General features: G+C 43.8%; 1 protein-coding gene across 2 annotated transcripts; it reads right to left on the bottom strand.

Moving 5' to 3' along the window:
* Positions 1-1,465: 1,465 nt before the first annotated feature.
* Positions 1,466-19,391, bottom strand: ilf3a (interleukin enhancer binding factor 3a). Of its 2 annotated transcripts, none has more exons than XM_080837218.1 (20): positions 19,354-19,391; positions 18,388-18,538; positions 17,979-18,099; positions 16,427-16,611; positions 15,583-15,745; positions 15,326-15,464; positions 14,193-14,284; positions 13,323-13,418; positions 13,055-13,166; positions 12,866-12,963; positions 12,440-12,545; positions 12,079-12,192; positions 11,397-11,605; positions 11,013-11,168; positions 10,147-10,293; positions 3,699-3,830; positions 3,385-3,484; positions 3,128-3,190; positions 2,706-3,032; positions 1,466-2,352 (listed from the first exon to the last, which is right to left on the bottom strand). In XM_080837218.1, exons 2-20 carry the CDS (start codon positions 18,495-18,497, stop codon positions 2,237-2,239), a joined length of 2,586 nt encoding a protein of 861 aa, XP_080693344.1. In that variant the 5' UTR covers positions 18,498-18,538; positions 19,354-19,391; the 3' UTR covers positions 1,466-2,236. The 2 variants fall into 2 exon arrangements, with proteins under 2 accessions (XP_080693344.1, XP_080693345.1); XM_080837219.1 differs by having other exon boundaries at positions 3,385-3,481.
* Between the last annotated feature and the right edge of the window lie 619 nt (positions 19,392-20,010).

Genomic DNA, 20,010 nt, shown 5'->3' with positions numbered 1-20,010 from the left:
TCCAGACACGCCTACCAACAAGCTAAAGTTACAAAGAGATTCTAGCATCCTAGTGACAAATAGCCATACCAAAACCACAACACAAGAGCAGAACCATTACAGTCCAGCTGTACCAGACAGGATGGAGAAGACAGATGTACATGGTTAAATATTAATTAAAATTAATATATAACATTTCTACATACATTTTGATTTTTTTTGCACATGGCCTGATTACATTCAATGAAAAGTGACACAATATTTCTGCCATCTTAAAAAATGAAAATAAATAAATGTTTCTACGCTCCATATCACATTTTTTTCCCTTTTTGATTGAGACCTGTCATTGTATTTGGACAGTCTATTGTATTTTGCATTTGTTGGCACGGAGACGCACAGAACACAGATGTACAGCTGAACGACATAATTACTGCAGGTTTATCATTTTATATAAGACAAAAAACTTCACCTCTGACTGACTCCAAATGTTAATCTCTTTGACTAAACATAAATCTAGCAGTCATGCAGATGCGTCTGACTCACTGTGAGTGGTAGAAGTCCCCAGTGGTTGTCCTCGAGAGGAAATGTGTTTATAGTGGTCACCCTCTAACACTCTCCTGTAAGGGCCGTCTCTAAGCAGCAACTTATATCAGCCTCCTGTTAAAGGGTGTGTGTGTGTCTTCGAGATCACGGTCAGAGCATGAGAACGCCATGTGGGAAAAGCGTGTTCACACTGACTCAGTCTCCGTGCCGGAGCGTCACTTCAGGTACATGTGACAAAGCCACAAGCAGATGGCTGGAGCCAAGGCTTCCATTGGTTCACTCTGGTGCTACTTTGATTTTCTGTCACAAGGGTTTATCTATCTTTTCCACTCGGGGTCAAATTCTTGACTGAAACTTGATCCCCTAAAGAGGATGTAGGGTCAACATGATACTGGAGATTAGATAAGAAAATCAAACAGACCCAATTATCTGTTTAACAGTCAAGTCCCTTTGGATGTTCTTTGGAATGTCACTTAAGATTGTTCTAGTTTTCAGCATTCTTCTACACAAAGCAACTTACAAAAGATCTTAGATACCGGCCATCATTACTTGTTACTATGTAAAGAAATTCAAACCATGGCTATTGGATTCATGTGCAATATGGATTAGTAGAAGAAGCTTTGGGTTGGGTTTGAATTGAAGCTTCAACCGAATGATTTTAGGTTTGTTACTTCAACCGACTTTCAAAATAACTAATACACAGTTGGGTCAGGAATGTCTGCAATACTCACAGGTTATTCATTAGTCCTGCAACATTTAGCAAATAAGTGCAAATTGGCAGCTCAAGCTAGTTCAGAAGTTTAAGAACTCAACCCGCTCACCCATGTGTCAGTATCATGGCCCTCTTAGATGTCAGGACTTAAAAAAATGTCTCTAGGCCACTTAATAGCTTTTAGATCATTTCGATTTTTCTGAAATCATGCAACACAACATTAAAGACTGATTGAAAATACAAAACTCTTTATTATTTAGAAACCTCATTAATTTCAAACAACTTGGAAAACAACAACACAAACTATCCATTTGTTAAGAAAAGTCTGATCGTTCTGTACTTCGTTTGGAAAGATCTTGCCACTTGGCTACATTCGCAAAAAAAACCGAATCATTAACCCGAGAATGTGACTGAATTTGATAAAAAATAAAAGGTCAGCAGCAGTGGCTTACCCCACTACACCTTCTTATGTACATCTTCTGTGCCCAGCCCGCTAAACACACTGATCACAAAAGAAGGGGGGGGATGACAAACCTCCCCCCACCCCTCCTCCAAACGGAAAATAAAATATTTTTTTCAAACACGCCGACTTCCTCTTTTCCCCGATAGGAACAGAATCCTGACCAGTCAGAGCTTAGAATGAATTTCCGTTACAATCAAATTTCCAGACAGACACATCTTATAAATATCAACAGATGATATGGGGAAAAACTGGTAATGAAAGCCAAGAGACGGACCTGCAGTTAAGCCTCGCCGAAATAGCGAAGAAGCTAAATCAAATCCAATTCTGAATCATCACCTAAAACAAGCAACACATGGGCCTTGATTAAAAAATTATAATGAAAAAAAAAAAAAAAACAAACAAACAAAGAAAAGAAATCAGAAAAGAGAAAGAGAAAGGTTAAGCCATGCTTGATTTGAGATGCTGTACATTTCAGTTGAAGCAAGTGAGCTTCCCAGCACCGTAAAACAAAGAGAGGGTAAATCGCGGCTGCAGGTCATCTATTTGTAGGTGTAGGTGGATCCAGTGGCGTAGCCCCCGATGTTGGGATAGGCAGACTGGCTGTAGCCGTAGCCCTGAGCTCCTGGCACACCATAGGACATCTGGCCGGCATAAGCTACAGGGGGAGATGATGCAGGAGAATGGCAGAAGGAATTAAAGGCTGTAGATTTATACATATAAATACAGTAATAGTCAATCTTCATTACACTGCTAGCCAGGAATAGAAATGGCACATAACTAAGAACATAACTAAACCAGTCAATGTAAAACGGTCATCAGAACTGGGTAACTCCAGAGATGGTTTGTGATGTGCTTGATGATGCACACATGAGCACGGAGCACTCACACACACAACTGGGTAAGGTGTGGCACAGCTGACAGACATTTATGCTCATTTACTAGCGCTAAAACTCCTTATACCCTGACAGCATCCCTGACACCCTAGCCCAGACCCTGTGCGGTGCTCACCTCCATAGCTGTAGTCCGTGGCGGTCGGAGCCTCTGCCGTGTGCCGGGGGTAACCATACCCATAGTCAGGCCCCACCACTGGAGGCTGGCTGGCCGCGGGCTTCTTGTATGGGGCGTAGGTGTGGCTGTAAGGGGCTGGGTAGGCCGTGGTGGCAGGGGCAGCAGCTTTGGGGCCAGAGGCGGTCACAGCCGTGCTGCTGGCGTAGCTGCCATAGCCCGACATGTAGGAGGCCAGCGCTGGGCCCACGCCTGCAGCAGCAGTAGAGGAGGTGGCTGCTCGACCCTCGGAGACGCCAGTCTGGGCTCCGGTGCTGGTGGAGGTTGGGTCTGGTGGACGGGCAGGACAGAGGAAGGATTGAGTTAGCGGAGAAGACTTGACCCAAACCCCACAGGTCATAGAGTGTGAAACTGAGGGGACGTACTGTAAGTGCTGCTGTACATGGGTGTGGAGGTGCTGTCGTAGCCGTAGGTTCCCATCCCACCAGCTGAAACAGATCATCAGGGACACAAACATGAGGTCACACTCATGTGAGAGGGGGGAGTGAGGAGAGGGGTGCTGTGGAGGTCAAAGGTTAGTCTGGTGGGGGAGGACTCCAGTCAGGAGGAGGGGAGTGAGGAGAGGAGGTCAGTGCTGTGGAGGTCAAAGGTCAGTCAGGAGGATGGTTGGACACGGCCTCACCTGAGTAGTTGGTGGTAGTGGTGTGGTTCAGGCCTCGCCCTCGGCCCCGGCCCCTGCCGCGAACAGCTCCTGCCTGAGCACCGAAGCCTGAGCCATACTGCTGGGGGAGACACACACACACACACACAACACCCTCATGTTAGGCGTCGCCTTTTTACTGAATCTGTGATCGGGATTTAAGACACTACCAAACAAAGACTTGGAATTCAAGAAAAAAAAAATATGCTTTTAATGGTACATGATAACTCAAAGAGAAAATACAATTGTTATGGTATATTACAAGTCCAAGAGAAAAAGAGCTCTGGCTGCTTTACCATGGGAGGCTTCTTCTTCTTAAAAGGGATGCTGGCCTGCATGACCTTCTCTAAGGCGGCCATGGCTGCGTTGGCTTTGGCCAGCTTCTTACTCGAACCCGTGCCCTGGAACTTCTGTCCATCAACCTCCACCTGAGACAGACAGACAGTTTAGATCAATAATAAATAAACACTGTCTAGTCTAGTAATCATACTCCAGCATATGTGTATTGCTGAGTTTGTTATGGTACACTACACTCCTAACTGTGAAACTAGTGTCACATGATGTGTGTGTGTGTGTGTGTGTGTGTGTGTGTGTGTGTGTGTGGGTGGGTGGGTGGGATTGGCGATGCACCTCCCTTCCTGCACTCTGTCCAATCATTAAGGGACACTAATGTCTGTTTGAGATGGTGCTTGTTCCTGATGTCCTTGATGGTACAGAGTGCTAACCTACTTCTACTCCCCTCAGGGTGTGAACGTGGCCTACATTTGACAACTCAAATCAAATGTCCCTTTGCAAGCACTAGAGACCTAGCTTCTTAAGAAGAACTAGATACCTAGGTTCTTTAGTGTTGTCCTAGAGACCTAGCTCCTTTAGTGTGCTCCTAGAGACCTAAGTTCTTCAGAAGCACTAGAGACCTAAGTTCTTTAGTGTGGTCCTAGAGACCTAGCTTCTTTAGTGTGGTCCTAGAGACCTAAGTTCTTTAGTGTGGTCCTAGAGACCTAAGTTCTTTAGTGTGGTCCTAGAGACCTAGCTTCTTTAGTGTGGTCCTAGAGACCTAAGTTCTTTAGTGTGGTCCTAGAGACCTAGCTTCTTTAGTGTGGTCCTAGAGACCTAAGTTCTTTAGTGTGGTCCTAGAGACCTAAGTTCTTCAGAAGCACTAGAGACCTAGGTTCTTTAGTGTGGTCCTAGAGACCTAGCTCCTTTAGTGTGGTCCTAGAGACCTAGCTCCTTTAGTGTGGTCCTAGAGACCTAGCTCCTTTAGTGTGGTCCTAGAGACCTAAGTTCTTCAGAAGCACTAGAGACCTAGGTTATTTAGTGTGGTCCTAGAGACCTAGCTTCTTTAGTGTGGTCCTAGAGACCTAAGTTCTTCAGAAGCACTAGAGACCTAGCTCCTTTAGTGTGGTCCTAGAGACCTAGGTTATTTAGTGTGGTCCTAGAGACCTAGGTTATTTAGTGTGGTCCTAGAGACCTAGCTTCTTTAGTGTGGTCCTAGAGACCTAGGTTCTTTAGTGTGGTCCTAGAGACCTAGCTCCTTTAGTGTGGTCCTAGAGACCTAGGTTCTTTAGTGTGGTCCTAGAGACCTAGGTTCTTTAGTGTGGTCCTAGAGACCTAGCTCCTTTAGTGTGGTCCTAGAGACCTTGGTTCTTTAGTGTGGTCCTAGAGACCTAGCTCCTTTAGTGTGGTCCTAGAGACCTAGGTTCTTTAGTGTGGTCCTAGAGACCTAGCTTCTTTAGTGTGGTCCTAGAGACCTAGGTTCTTTAGTGTGGTCCTAGAGACCTAGCTCCTTTAGTGTGGTCCTAGAGACCTAGCTCCTTTAGTGTGGTCCTAGAGACCTTGGTTCTTTAGTGTGGTCCTAGAGACCTAGCTTCTTTAGTGTGGTCCTAGAGACCTAAGTTCTTTAGTGTGGTCCTAGAGACCTAAGTTCTTTAGTGTGGTCCTAGAGACCTAGGTTCTTTAGTGTGGTCCTAGAGACCTAAGTTCTTTAGAAGCACTCGAGACCTAGGCTCTTTAGTGTGGCCATAATTCTGCTTATGCGTACTAAAACAAACATTAGCATCCCTAAATGATTCGACAGCGTCAGGGAGGGAGATGCATCATACAGCCCACCCACACACACACATCATGTGACACTAGTTGCACAGTTAGGAGTGTAGTGTACTAGGGCTGGGTATCACTAGGTACCCCACGATACGATACTATCACGATATTTTACCCACGATAACGATAATATCACGATACAGCGATTCTGCGATTATCGATATATTGCAAGAAATTTCACCCACGATACATCACGATATCTGTGTCACTGAAGAAATTCAGAATTTATTAATTGCACTGAATCCATTTCACATGAATTTCACATGAATTGCACGAAAAATCAAGAATCAAGAAAAAACAAGTAAAATAAAGTGTACTGCACAGTGTACAGAATGATGCAAAGTAATGCTTCAAAAATATTTTCTGCAAAGTAACAGAAAATTTGAAAACAAAATAAATGCACAAAACATATTTCAGCGCTTAGTTATCAACTTTTCTGTAAACAATGGACACAGTGCTGCTGAACAAGCAGAATCAAATTGTTTTATGAAAACTTTGTTCTTTGTGAACACAGAGCATTTAACCTATGCTTAGTATTTAACTTCTGTACAATTCAACTACCGTAAATCCTCAAATAGTGGCCGGGGCTTGTATTTACTTAGGCTGCACAGCGCACCGGCCTTTATTTGGGGCAGGCTTGTATTAGGGGCAGGCCTTTATTTCTTACTTATCTTCTGTTATAGACTTGTACTATTTAAATAATTCGCATAATTGCAGTAGGCGAATATAATTAATTGAATATGCGTTCAACACTTCCTGCACATCGCGTAGCGCTTTAGGTCAGGGTGTGTCAACGTAAAAAATAAACATCGGAGTTATGGTCTTCACTGTCAGTCACGGAGGCAAATATTTCCAAAGCCTTCAATTTAATAATTTTTCTAGACACTCTATTATGCTTATCGCGGGCTGAAAACATATATTCAACGAGCTGGTTTGATATTCAGCCTTTCTTTCTTTCTACCTCCACCTGCTAGTCGTAGCCTATCGCATTCGTCTCGGGTCAATGTCAAACTTCTTTGCTGCTTTTTCTCCCGAATGTTCTTCAGCAATCATACACCATCTCTTTGAATTTAATATCAAAGTTACGTAAGTCTATTACTGCTTTATGATCCCTTCTGGAAAAAGTAACCTAGCCAACTAAAACGTTACAGATAAACAACAGTAGGCTATACGATACGTGCATTTAGGCTAAACATTCGCCTAGTAGCCCTACGTGAGGAAATTTCTTTTTTAATTGCAAACAGCCCATGAGATTAGCCAACAATATCATATAATATAATATTAAACATGAGGAGAAGATGTATTTGTGAAATGCATTCAATTAAATTGTGATGCCTACTTTGAGGCGACGGACTGATGCTGGTAGGCTACAGTAATATACCGGTAGGCTACTTTATTTTACCCCCGGCTTGTATTCGGGGCCCGGGCTTTATTTGTCCGTATGGACCACGACCCCGGCTACTATCTGAAGCCCGGCCTCTAATTGAATCCCGGCCTTTAGTTGAGGATTAACGGTAAATCTGTAATGTGCAAACGTTTCAAAACAGCATGTTCTTCTTCAGGAAGAGCAACTGGTCAGCATGCTCAGAGGTGAGACAGCTCCTTTGAGAGCTGATTATGTCACCTGCTGTAGAGAAGACACGTTCCGCAGGTAATAATGTAAACAAAGATGGCAGACCAACTCCGCTGACGGTCTTGTTTTGTATGTAAATGTACATGTTGTCAGCGTTTTTGCGCTTAGATTTTTCAAAAGTTACCGAGAAATAGACACTGCACTATCCGATAACACCATCATTGTAACCATCAATAATGGTTGATGTGATTTGCGAGGCGTCACTCAGCCAACTTTCTAACATCAGCACGTTAGCCTACGTAAGCAGGCATGAAAACGGGTAAGGGGTGAAAAAGGTGAGGAGGATATTAGCCCTCTGGGGGGGTCCGGGGGCGTGCCCCCCCTGTAAGTAAAATTTAAATATTCCATATTTTAAAGCGTCAATCTGATGCAGTTTGAGATGCTTTTTTCCAACCTGGGGAGAGCTGGAGAAACTTAGCTTCAGCCATGAGTCAAAAAATATTTTGGCCTCCTTACATGCCAGCCTGTCACTGGGTCTATCATTTACAGTATATGAGGCACAATGTGGTAAGGGCACTACAAATGGCTTAATGCATAGCCCCCAGATGATGAGATGCCGTAACTTAACTTGTCTACTCTTCCATCATGATTGACAGCCAATACAATGTTATGCAATTCAGATTTCAATACATTTTATTGGCGAGGCCCTTCGCGTTAATATTTCCATGCACTCGCATCATCCAGTTATTCAACATAATAAATCAGCGGCGAAAAAAACAATACAATCATATATTCTTTAGAAGTAGCCTACTAAATGATGCAAAATGTAAGGATCTCTTTTCATTTATGGAATTCTTGTCAAGAAAATATGATTCTATTGTTTTTTTCGCCGCTGATTTATTATGTTGAATAACTGGATATATATATTTAAATATGTTAAGCTCCTATTAAAGTATCCATCTATCTACTTCCAGTGGCACTTGCTCTTGACTGCTTTGCCTCATAGCTTGGCGACTTGGCCTTTTTGAGCAGAGCATCACTGAAGCCTTCCATGTGACAAGAGTCCCCTTTGCAGCCATGCTCACCTTTCTTGTCACCGAAGTGCTTATCATGTCAGTGCTGAGGGTTGCTCTGTATTGGGTCTTGTTTATGGTAACGAGACTGAAAATGGTCATCTGACGTCATGATTTGTTTTATACCTGCAAGGCTTGTAGGTTGACTGGCTGCAATAGTAGGAATTATTTGCTACGTTAACAGTCTGTAGTCAAACACCTTTGCAATGGTCACTTTGCCCCAACAGAGCGATTCAAAGTTAGAACAGGGAGTCTCCGTGGCGTTTGAGTTAATGTAGCTAAATGATCTTACTCCATCAGTTATTCACACCGTAGCCGTCTCGTTACCAGGCTAATCACATCATTGCTAACTTTTTCATACTTGTATCTGAAGGTTATACCCCTTGAAATGAATCATCCCGTTAAGTTACCGAACACATGTTTTAAATGCTAACATTACGGTCACAAAAAAAAATGCGTCCAGCAGGGATTCCAAAATTGTCCGGGATTTTGCCTTGTCGGATATTATTGTTTCTCTGGGTCTTTCACAAATGAGTTATTACGTCTTGACACGTTTTGGAAAGGGTATCACTTACGTTCCACCTTCATGCGCGAGCTCTGTCATTGGTCAAACTTTCCCAGTGTTGACAGATATAATTCATTATCCTCCAAATACGATCATTTTGAGCCTTTGATATGATACGCAATTTACAATCTGGCAACACTGAGCACCTTGCCGCCGCCAGCAACCCCCCCCCCCCACAAAAACAAAACTCATCGAATCTACACGATTCACGTAGGTCACCTATTTTGTTTTCAAAACGGCGAATTTCGCTGAAAGGTGAGTGATTCTCATGCCTGGTAAGCTACGTAAATAACCTACGGTATTTCAGCATACTAACGTCTTCTTTTTTTTTCACTGACTGCAGTGGACTTCACTCTAATTCTTGAGCGCCCTCATGTGGGGTCTTGAAGTAGTGACTCTGTAGATTAAGTCTGTAGCGGGTTTTTGTGAGAGAATCTGTTTAGAACGGCTGTATGTTTATTGTTTAAATATCGATATTTGGCGTCAGTATATCGATAACGTCCCGCAAGACGAAATATCGCGATATATCGTCATATCGATATTTTGGCACACCCTTATAGTGTACCATATAAAACTCAGCAGTAAACATATGCTGGAATATGATTACTAGACTAGACAATGTTTGCTGGGATTATTATCTTTTTCGACCGAATTCACAGGTCAACCCTATATCTATGGGTCAAACTAACTCAGTCTTTCCAAAAGCACATGGATTCACTACATCAGGAGAGGCCATTGTTCTTTTGACCCTGTCCACTGACAAACACCATGGTTCCTAATGCGACAGAATGGGGTCTGTGCACTTGGTGGCCCTTTTCATATTGAGGTGAGAACAGAAAAATAAGGCCTGTTATTTTGTATTTTTTTTAAATGTTCTAATAAATACAAATCGGGAATGAGAATACATGTGTGAAAATCGCCTTTTCTTGGTTGTGACCCGGAAACCATTGTAAGGGGCATGTTGGTAGCTTGCAAATGTTCTTTTTGCACACTACTAGTTAGTTTGAGTTAACCCTCTTAACGCCATCTATCTGTGGTGGAAGTCTGAAAGTCAGACGACAACAGTATGAAGTGCAAAAAAGGGAGCATTTGAGACTACTTTGTTACCAACATGTCATTGTTATTTTCCCATAGCGAAAACAAAGCTCTGACAAAGAAGACCATACAGTATATGGGCAAATTATGGCCGTGGTTTGTAATTCATTTTCAGAGGCTTCAGAAGTACTTAAAAGGGAATAGCATCTTAGCATTTCAGATGTTCAAAGACTGGGTGTTTAATTCATCAAGACAAAAAGGCTGAGGTGTCTTAAGGAGAGATTTGAGATTCAAAAAGCTCCAGACAATCTCAGGGCTCTCAAGTTTGTGTGATGACATGCTGCATACACTGTCACAGCCACTAGCATGGTGATGTTAATGGAGTTGGCACGCTGACTGACCTCGATGACGAAACTCTTGATGTGACTGCTGCCCGTCTCGGACACCAGCTCATACTTGAGGCCTCGGCGCAGCTCGTTGAGCTCCATCACCGGGTTCTTGCCGTGCTTGGTGAGGATGGGGCCAGCCTGGAAGGCAGACTGCGCCTGCTGCATGGAGAAATCGAAGAAACACAATTAAAGTACTTGTATTGTGTCTATTATTTCTAATTATAAAACAATTGGGTTCTATCGCGTAATTTAGCTGTTTCTGATTGGACGAGAGACGTTCCATGCTTTAGGTTATTCATCAACATACCAACAGTTACGGGACCTTTCACAGTTAATAATAAAATCACTCCGCGATGAAATATTTGCGTTGATGATAACCGTTAATTCAAAATTCTTAAAATTCCAAACCAAAACGTTGACAATGGAACTATTCTTTGTTGCGGAGAAACAATGGCGAAATAAACCATTTTTAATCAATAACTTTGTGTTGAAATGTTAATTTGTTGACGGTAGAATTGTTTTATAAAAGCAATATAGCACTCGTGGGAGTGGGGTAGGTAAGGGATAATCCCACGGGTGTCGTTGCCTACGCCACTCTGCCTGTGGCCTCGGTGGCTACGACCGAACACCACCCGTGGGATTATCCCTTACCTACCCCACTCCCACTATATTGCTTTTTTTTTTTCTTTGAATTGTTTTCATTATTTTAAGGAAAACATGATTCAAAATGATGTATTTGTACACCCCAGCAACAAGTCTCTTCATGGCCACCTCATGTCAGAGTGGGCAGTCCACTCTATCTGCCTCTACTACATTGAGGGGATGATGAAACACCAGGGCGAGTGAGTGAGTAGTGGGTGGTTCTACCCTGGCCTCACCTCGGTGCTCTCCTCTGGTGCTGAGGCTGGAGCTGGAGCTGGAGCTGGGGCTGTGGGCTGGGCAGGCGGCTCCTCCCGTTCCACCTTGACTAGGGGGTGTGTTGGGGCCACAGCCTTCTTCTCCGGACCCAGACGGACACCCAACCCCTCCAGAGCCTGAGGGAAGAGCACAGACATCGTCACCAAGGAGACCAGAGCACAGACATCGTCACTAAGGATACCAGAGCAAAGACATCGTCACCAAGGAGAAGACATCTTCACCGAGGAGACATAGTGGACTGGACTTCATCTAGCAGCTTTTCAGACTTCATAGTGAACTACAGTACTGTCTAGAGTGCAGTCTCAAGTAGCCGCTCAATAACCCTCAAACACAGACACACTCACTTTCTGGGCCACCTGCAGCTTGGCCAGGCGTTTGGACGGCCCGGAGGCCTCGTACGTCTTGCCATCGATGTCCACAGCCATGGTGAAGACGGGCATGTGCACGGGGCCCGTCTGGGAGACCAGCCGGTACAGGAGGCCAGGGCGCATCTTATTGAGCTTCAGCATGACCACCGAGCTCTGGGGAAGGCTGCTCTGCTCTGCTGGGGTGGCTGCAGGGAGGAACCGCACAGATACGGATCATCAGCACACACACATGAACTACACAACTGGTCCACACAGACACAGATACAGATCATCAGCACAAACACATGAACTACACAACTGGTCCACACACAGACACAGATAGACACAGATACGGGTCATCAACACAAACACCTGAACCACACAACTGATCACTTAACCTACACAACTTGTCCACACAGACACAGATACGGATCATCAGCACAAACACCTGAATGTTCAAATGTACAAATGTTCTGTAAAATATAATCTCCCTGTCCTTAATAGGTCCTTTGACAAATATGACAAATATTGTAGTCCTGTAGTAAACTCCCTTTCAGACATTTATGTAGATTAAAAACTGTATTCGTGACCATGATTTTTAATTTATTCAAAACAGAAACATTTCCAAAAAAGTAATAACTCCGGTCACAATAGTGTCAGAGTCTGGCTATTTACATACGTTTCTTCAGAGGCTTCTGAAATTTCTTCTTCTTGTTTGGGATGCTGTTATCGACTCCATCTTCAATGGGTCTCTTCGACGGTGGGGCCGGCATTAGATCCACAGGCTTACGGACTAAAATATGGCACAATGAAAAAAAGTTATGTTTTTACATACATCTCTGCATGCACTTCTACAGATTTAAAGAACATGGTGATGACATTTCTTAAATATAAACTCTCAGAGAGTCCCCTTGGGTTACACTGACCTACCCCTTTCTGTCATCATTAGTTATCTACAAATTAGTAGATTAGTAGGTAAATTAACTGTTTGGCCATTACTGTGATCTCTGAATGAAGACCTGAGGGACGCCTACCCATACCTCCTCCACCAAGCGCTCTCCCTCGGGCAGCCTTGGGTGTGTAATTGAGTCGTTTCATACCCAGCACCGTGTGAAACTGTCCGAAGGCAACCAGTCTTAAGGCTTTCTGTAAGGTGAGAGAGGGAGAGAGCAGAACACAAACACATCCACTGGCTTTAATGTCAAACACTACCTTTCACTGGCATCGTACATTTAAAGTGGGTGCTTTTTTCCCCTAAAGAGAAGTGGAGTGTAGAGAAGCTTCCCTGAGGCTCTGTCTACAACAGTAACACTAAACTCCCCAGGAGGGTAAAAACTCTGACGGCAGCCTTCTGCTCCAACCATCGCAGTCATCTGCCAAGGCCCGAGGACTCAACCTAGTGGGACCCCATCACTGCACACAGGACAAGCATTTGAATCGTTTCCTTCTGCAGCCTCTCTACTCACTTGGGCGCTTGCAGTAAGCTCATCTCGCTCCTGGCTGGTCATGTGACTGGCAGCATCAGTGGACTCGGACTCACACGGGTCTTTGAGACCTGGGCCGTCTGAATATGGAGACAGTGCGTTAGTTCAGAGAGCAGTTATAATGCCTCCATCACAAAAGCACTCACTGACCACCAGAGCACAAACACCTGCCTTCTAGCAGGATTCCAGACGACACACACTCAAGGACCCGGCGAAGTGCTTCAGCGACTCCCAAAGATCTCTCGCAGGTCCTGATGGCCTTCTCACACAGCAGCTCCAGGGCCTTTGAAGAGGAAAAGATGCATGTTAGTAAAAAAAGTGGCATGTTAGTAAAAACCCAACACATTTGGCTCTTCTCCAAAGTCTCCAGTAGAGGAGATCTCTATTGCATACTGCATACTGCTTACTGCAAACTGCATACTGCGCTCACTGCACCCACCCATCCTTTCAGAGGGAACCAGGAAGGAACACAGGTGCAGATATCTCTCATGATGCGGATGACCACCACGCAGGACTTCAGCTCAGTCACTCTGGCCTGGGAACCAAACAGGGAAGAAAACGTGTCAGCTTTGCACAGTTATGCCTTCATCGGTTAGCTTCTACTGCAAGGATCCTCTAAACTAATCAAGCAAGTGGTGCATGGTACTTTTTTAGGAGCTTTAAGCCTTTTAATCAGGGAATTGTAGGGGTTGTTTTGAAGGCCAACCAAAGGACAGACCTGTTGTCAAATGTGTATTTCTTAACGTCTTAAGACCCACGTTTGTTTGGATTAACATTTGACATGCTGTTACGACCGTATCAAAACGATCTCAAACGCTTCAGGGAGTAGTTCACCCACATTTCACATGATCATTGCAAACATTCCTACATTTAGACATGTTCACTGGCTGGAAGGCTCTTACCATTACTGGCCATCTACACACAACACTTAACACAACACTATGATGCTGAAATGAATCTGACAAGTGAGGAAGTCTCACAACCAGAGAGAGACAAACAGGCACAGCATGAAGCACAAAATAACTTGATATGTTGAATCATGAAACACCCCATGACACCCCATGCCAATATTAGAATTTACCAGGAACTACGAACTGAGAATAATTACTGAGCTGCCTGCTACTGTTCAATACACTCTGCACAAAGTATAAATCCCCACTGATCTATAGACACAGCCCCTCTAACACACTTACAGGATGTCAGGATATGAAATGATGGGTGAACTACTCATGAAATACACATCTGATTTAGGTCTGGGAGGTCCGGTCATTTAATCAAACAGCGTGACAAGTAAAGGCAGGGTGCAAACCTGGAACCACTTGGTGTGGCGTAGAGACGCCAAGGCATCCAGGCATTTCTGCCTGTCCAGGGCGTCCGGTGGAGGGCTGACCGATTGCATTTCTATTGGCGAGTGGAATGAGAAGACAAGGCACAGTTTGACCAAGCGGGGTTCTGTTACATGTCCCAGGGGAAGAGGCAGTGTTGCCATGCCACCGGCACCCAGAGTGAGAGGGGAGAGGGGCTCCTAACCACTGTATTCTGGCACCCCCGCCCTCCTACTTATGACTAATGCAGTTTAATGTGCAACTCACTGTGCCAACGGACATGGCAAGCCACTGTCTTTACGTGCAGATGTTTAAAAATTCACCACTCTTTTACATCTATGGTCATTTTATTATATGGGCATATATAACACATTGCTAAAGGTGGAGCCCCTCCCCTCTCCCTCTTTTTAAGGTATACTGCTTTTCCCCCTTCAAAGACACATAGCGTCCAGTTGGTCAAAGGTCCAGCATCCCTAAAAGTGGACAGACTTGAAGATTTGGATAAAATAATCAGATTTTGAACACAAGCAACAATACTTCAAAAGTAAAACGACTGAATACCAAACAGGTCCTTACTGCAGCAAAACAAGACTGATTTGTGGACTCACATGAGACTTGCTGGAGCAAAGTTTCATTAAGGCTTGAATTCATTTGACTCCATGACACTAAAAAATAAACTGATCTAAATTTAAATTAAAAGCAAACAAGCTAAATTCAAAAGCCCTATCAAGTACAATGTCTGCCAACGAATGAGTCCACCTCATTAAGTTCACAAATCTACAAATGAACTGTGTCAATTTCATGTAGCGTTTTTGCTGCAATACAAACCATTTAAACAACTTTAAAAAATAAAGCACACGCGTGTATTTGCACTTTATGTCTCGAAAAGCCTACCTAGAAACGCTAGGAACCATCAACGAACGAGATTCGACTGAAAAGAGCAACGAGGTTGTGTACCCTTTGCACCTGAGTACTACGTCACCCATGTCAAAGCTACAGGAGGGAAAGAAAAACTCCCAGAGCAATGATCAACAACACTGAGACACACAGAGTTGTGCTTCTCTTGCAACACTAGAGCCCAGAAAAGACATCATGAGCCAGGCTGCTCTGGACCTACCTCCATGCTCAGCCTGCTGCCTGACTTCTGGGGAGGTCACGTGGACCACGAGGGTCAGCACTGGTTCTGTTGCGGTCTTGATCTTAATGCAGGCCTCCTTAGGACACGGAGTGACAGTATAGTCCTCATCGGCGATGCTCTGTCAGTAGAGGAGAATCTGGGCTCAGAGCTCTACAACATGTCAGATTTCTTTAACGTGTATGTGCCATAAATGTCTGTCCGGGGGGCCCAAAACATTTCTATGGCGCTGGTGATACCTTCAGCTGTAATGAGAGTTTGCCCGTCACCATCATGACCAGGGAATTGGTGGGGATGTCTTTACACAGCAGCACCAGCTCCAGCTCCAGATCGTCCTTCAGCAGCAAGCCCTTGGCCACCAGGCCCACTCGGAACACCCCGTGCAGGGTGCGGGAAGGCTCGCTTGGGGGGGAGAATAAAGCAGCAGTTAACACACATTCATGTTCCTTTCATGCCATTGAGGTTTCTTCACATGCTGCCACATACTGCTAGCCTGGCCATTACCAGCCTGTGACTCCATTTCATTCCGTCTTTCAGTCTGGGCCAACCCAATGCATTTTGGTTTCCGAGATGGGCGGGTGCTTATCTTGAGGTTTAAAATCATTGGAGTTCCCTTAACCAATCAGCAACGTTTAGTTAGCATTCGGTAGATTAAACTCTTCCCAAAGCCAGTTGGGAGAAGAGCTACGACGTCCTTTCCAATCATAAAACTTACAAGAAAATACTCTTGTTCTCCTTTTAATTTTCTGATGTTCTCGAGAGTTGAGACAACTTTTCCGATAGCTTTTCGTGTCTTTTCCTCCAAGGCGAGTTTTGCGTCACAGCTCTGAACTGTTCGCTGATTGGTCCTGCAAAATTTTGAGTTCTGGAGACAATTGTCGATGGGGCTGGGCCAGACTGAGTATGAGCTTGAAATCAATTCAGGCGGAAATACGTAGGCTGGTGTCACCAGGCTAACATACTGCATTCATCCTCTTTGAGCAGACCCCAGGTCAGTCTGGAGCAGAATCCTAAGCCCTTAGGTAAACGAGTGGCTGCTTTATGCCCCTAACCCTGACTGCTAGGGCATCCCTTCACGCTCACCTCTCAGCAGACCGCATCATATCCTGCTCGTTCATCCAATCAGCCACAGCCTTAAGGCCACACTCCACATGTCCCACCATGGTCTGCACAGCCTCCAGCTCCTCTGCCGGGGGGTAGATATCGGTGTGCTTCATCATCATGTAACGGTCAGCACTAGCAAACAAGCGGTTGGGTGGTGTGGGGGGCTGTGAGACGGACGAGGGAGGGGGAGAGGAACGCTGCCATTAAACATGCCTGGTAGACAATGCACTCCACAGTGGGGAAGAAAAATGCTATATTTCACACATTAAAATTCCTCAATTATGTCAATTCAATTGTTTATTGTGTTGTTCTTCTGTACAGTGGGATATCTCTGACTTTGCTATGAGCTTGTGATTTGTTTGGAAAATCTGACACAGCTAAACATATCCAGTGTCTGGTCAAATTCTTGGCATCATGTGCTGAGCTGCCAACTCTCCCGTTTTTCCCAGGTTTCTCACGTTTTCTGATCCATCTCCCGCCGCCCTCCCGTTTTGTCCTTTCTCCCGGTAGTCTCCCGTATTTCACGAGTTACAAATGTATTTTATTAATAATCCAATCAAAATGTGTGTCAATGTTCTAAAGTTGCCAGATCATGTATGAATCGCAAGCATGAGAGGCAAAGCCAGCGTCAGCCAATCAAATTGCCTGTAATGCAAAGACAACATAGGCTCTAGCCAATCAGATCACGTTTATGGTCACGTGACGTCTCAAGAGACCGAAGCTAAAAAAAAAGCTGGCGGACCAAACTCCGTAGATGGTCGAATTTGTACCTAAAAGTTGGTTGTTTTACTTATATTTTTATAAAGTTACCGAGAAATAGACACTGTACAATGTAAAAAACCCATTATTGTAACTGAAAAATATGTCTGAGAGGATTTGTGAGGTGTCTGAGCTTGCCATCATTCACTTTGAATGGGGATCCGTCAACCTTTACACAATAAATACACATAAATACAATAAATATAGCCTACCATTTTCAACCAATTTGTCAATCTGGCAAACCTAGATTCTATTGCGCAGTTGATCTTTCTGCGCATGCTATTGCTTTTAAGTAACCTAACTGAGCGAAGATGTTTATAGGAATTAAGTACATTGTAGTAATCCTACTAATAAGATGTTTGCATATTTTTTTGCTAATAAATACAGTTATTGTGTATTTATTTATATACTGAAGACTACATCATATATAATAAATAAGTTGTCTATATACACTTATATGTACAACATCCCGTAAAACCAACATTTGCCCCCCGGCCCCGCCCCTCCCACCGCCGTCGCCGAAATCTCCCGGATTTTGCTACTCAAATGTTGGCAGGTATGATCATGTGATTCCAGACTTTAGTATGACTGCATCTTGCCATTTCTGAAAATGTGATTATCGAAAACAGTTATGATGAGGAGAAATGTTTAGACATAATATTTACACCTTTGATCAAGCCAGTTTTTAAATCAAGGACAAAATATACCACAGCTCAACACAATTATGTAACACTTGTGCAGGCAAGGTCAAAGTTCAATGTGGAGAGCTTACGGCTTGCGGGGCAAAGGCATGCTGATTCTCCTGCTCATGGATGGCTGCGATGTATTCATCGTACTTCCTGAGCTCCTCGTCATAGTGCAGGCAGTCATACCAGTACCGCAGGTCCTCATACCTGCCAGGAGTAGAACATATTACAACAGATAAGCTCCTGCCACTTTATCACAAATGTATTGCACTGCAGTAAATGTATCATTGTGGACGTACAGTATACAAGATCATACACTCTGAAATAAACCAAACCAATTATCATTTGCACATAACATACTCTCTAAACATATTCCTATTCTGTATAAACCAGTCCTGCAGGTAGAGTGAGGCAGCCTTTGTCAATTATTGCTTACATAACAACATAAAAAGGCAAGTAAGTGAACATGACCCTCGTACAAAAGACCATGATTACCTGTCAAAATCGTGAGGGTGTAGTCGATGGCCATCTTGTATTAAACTATCCCAGTATAAGAGTTCCTCATAGGCCTTCTTCTCATCCCAAAGCGCTGGTTCGGTCTGCATTTTTGTCTTCCTTTAACCAAAGCACGCTTACCACCTCTCTTCTGTAATGAGACAGAATATAGAAGTTCGAATCAGAGATCAGCTATGCAAAGGCGAAAAAAAGGAGAAAGAAAATTTGTCGGAGATTAATAACTGACAAGCGTTTGGAGTAACGTATTGGAAAGCTGTTCCTGGTGTTATGAGCTAGCTAGCTAGCTAACGTTTATAAGGGTAGCGTTGTTTTAGACATAACCATAACAATTTGTTGGCTAACATTATCTAAAGTTACTTAAACAGACTAAAATTTCACCACATAATTTAATATTCCAGTCCCAAATACACTGAGATATTGTCATACATTCCCCATCACATTTACCGAATGGTGTATCCACTAGCTCCCGTTGGATAGTTACCAATAACTTAGTTAGCTTGCAAATTATGCTAGTTGAACTAAACGTATAACGTTACAGACATACGATAACGTCAGACACTAAAGTTAACGTACGTTTACCAAAACAATTATAAATCACCCTCTGTGTTTTTGTTACTAATGATAAAACACAAATCTGGACTAAATGTATAATGATGACTGACATCACCTGGAGATACCGGGTTAGACAGCTAGCTAACATTTGTTAGCCTAAATAACATGTTGCTAGCTATCTTGCAAGCTAATAGGGAAACCTGAGCTAGCGAGCTAATGCAGCCATAGATTAGCCGTAAGATTTCCACTAGTCAGAGCACTTCCTCGACCTACAAGGAGAGTCACACTGCCTATAGCTCCCATGATGTTTTTAATGGTCTGTATACAGTAGGATAGCTTTGCTGAGTTGTTGTTGTTTACGACATTGTTGATGTCATGCAATGATACACTCACCTCCGCTCCTTCAGCAGTCCTTACCCGCCTCCTCCTCCTACACACGTGAGAGTTTCTCCTTCCATCTGCGATGTAAAGTAGGGGAGGGGAGGGGAGTGGGAACTTCCGCCCCCTAGTGGCTGCATCTCACGCAGCCCCAGTCCAGTAGGGTGATATTTCTGATATTTCTCTTAATTTTACTTGAGGGGCCCCTTTGACCCACTACGTGATGCTTGTTAACACAATCTTTTATCTCTACTGAAAAATACTGTGTTTATTTGTGAGAAATACCTGTACCACCAACCGTTTCATTTAATAAATCATTCATGTTATTCTACCTACAGTGCTCACTGGTTAGGCCTACATGTCCTAATAACTTAATCAATTAGTAATTTGTGTTGATAGCTGCTGCATGCCTTTTTGCATCTGTATCAATCCTGATCCTTAAGGCAGATTTATGGTTGTCCATTTACGGAGAGTCCTCTCCAACGTTGCAAACCATCTCCGAGCACCTCTCTGTGGCCTGATGTGCACCTCCCAAATTTTGTAACTGCCCGTCGAAAAGACTGAGAACCCACGGAGACCCCAGGGCTGTTTACCTTGTGGGTAGTAGGCTAGCATGCTAACATTAGATAGCTGGCTCAGACACCTTGCAAATCCGCTCAGACGTATTTTTCA

The sequence above is a fragment of the Sprattus sprattus genome, assembly GCF_963457725.1.
Source record: "Sprattus sprattus genome assembly, chromosome: 1".
Taxonomy (NCBI): domain Eukaryota; kingdom Metazoa; phylum Chordata; class Actinopteri; order Clupeiformes; family Clupeidae; genus Sprattus; species Sprattus sprattus.
This window is presented reverse-complemented; position numbering and strand designations above follow the sequence as displayed.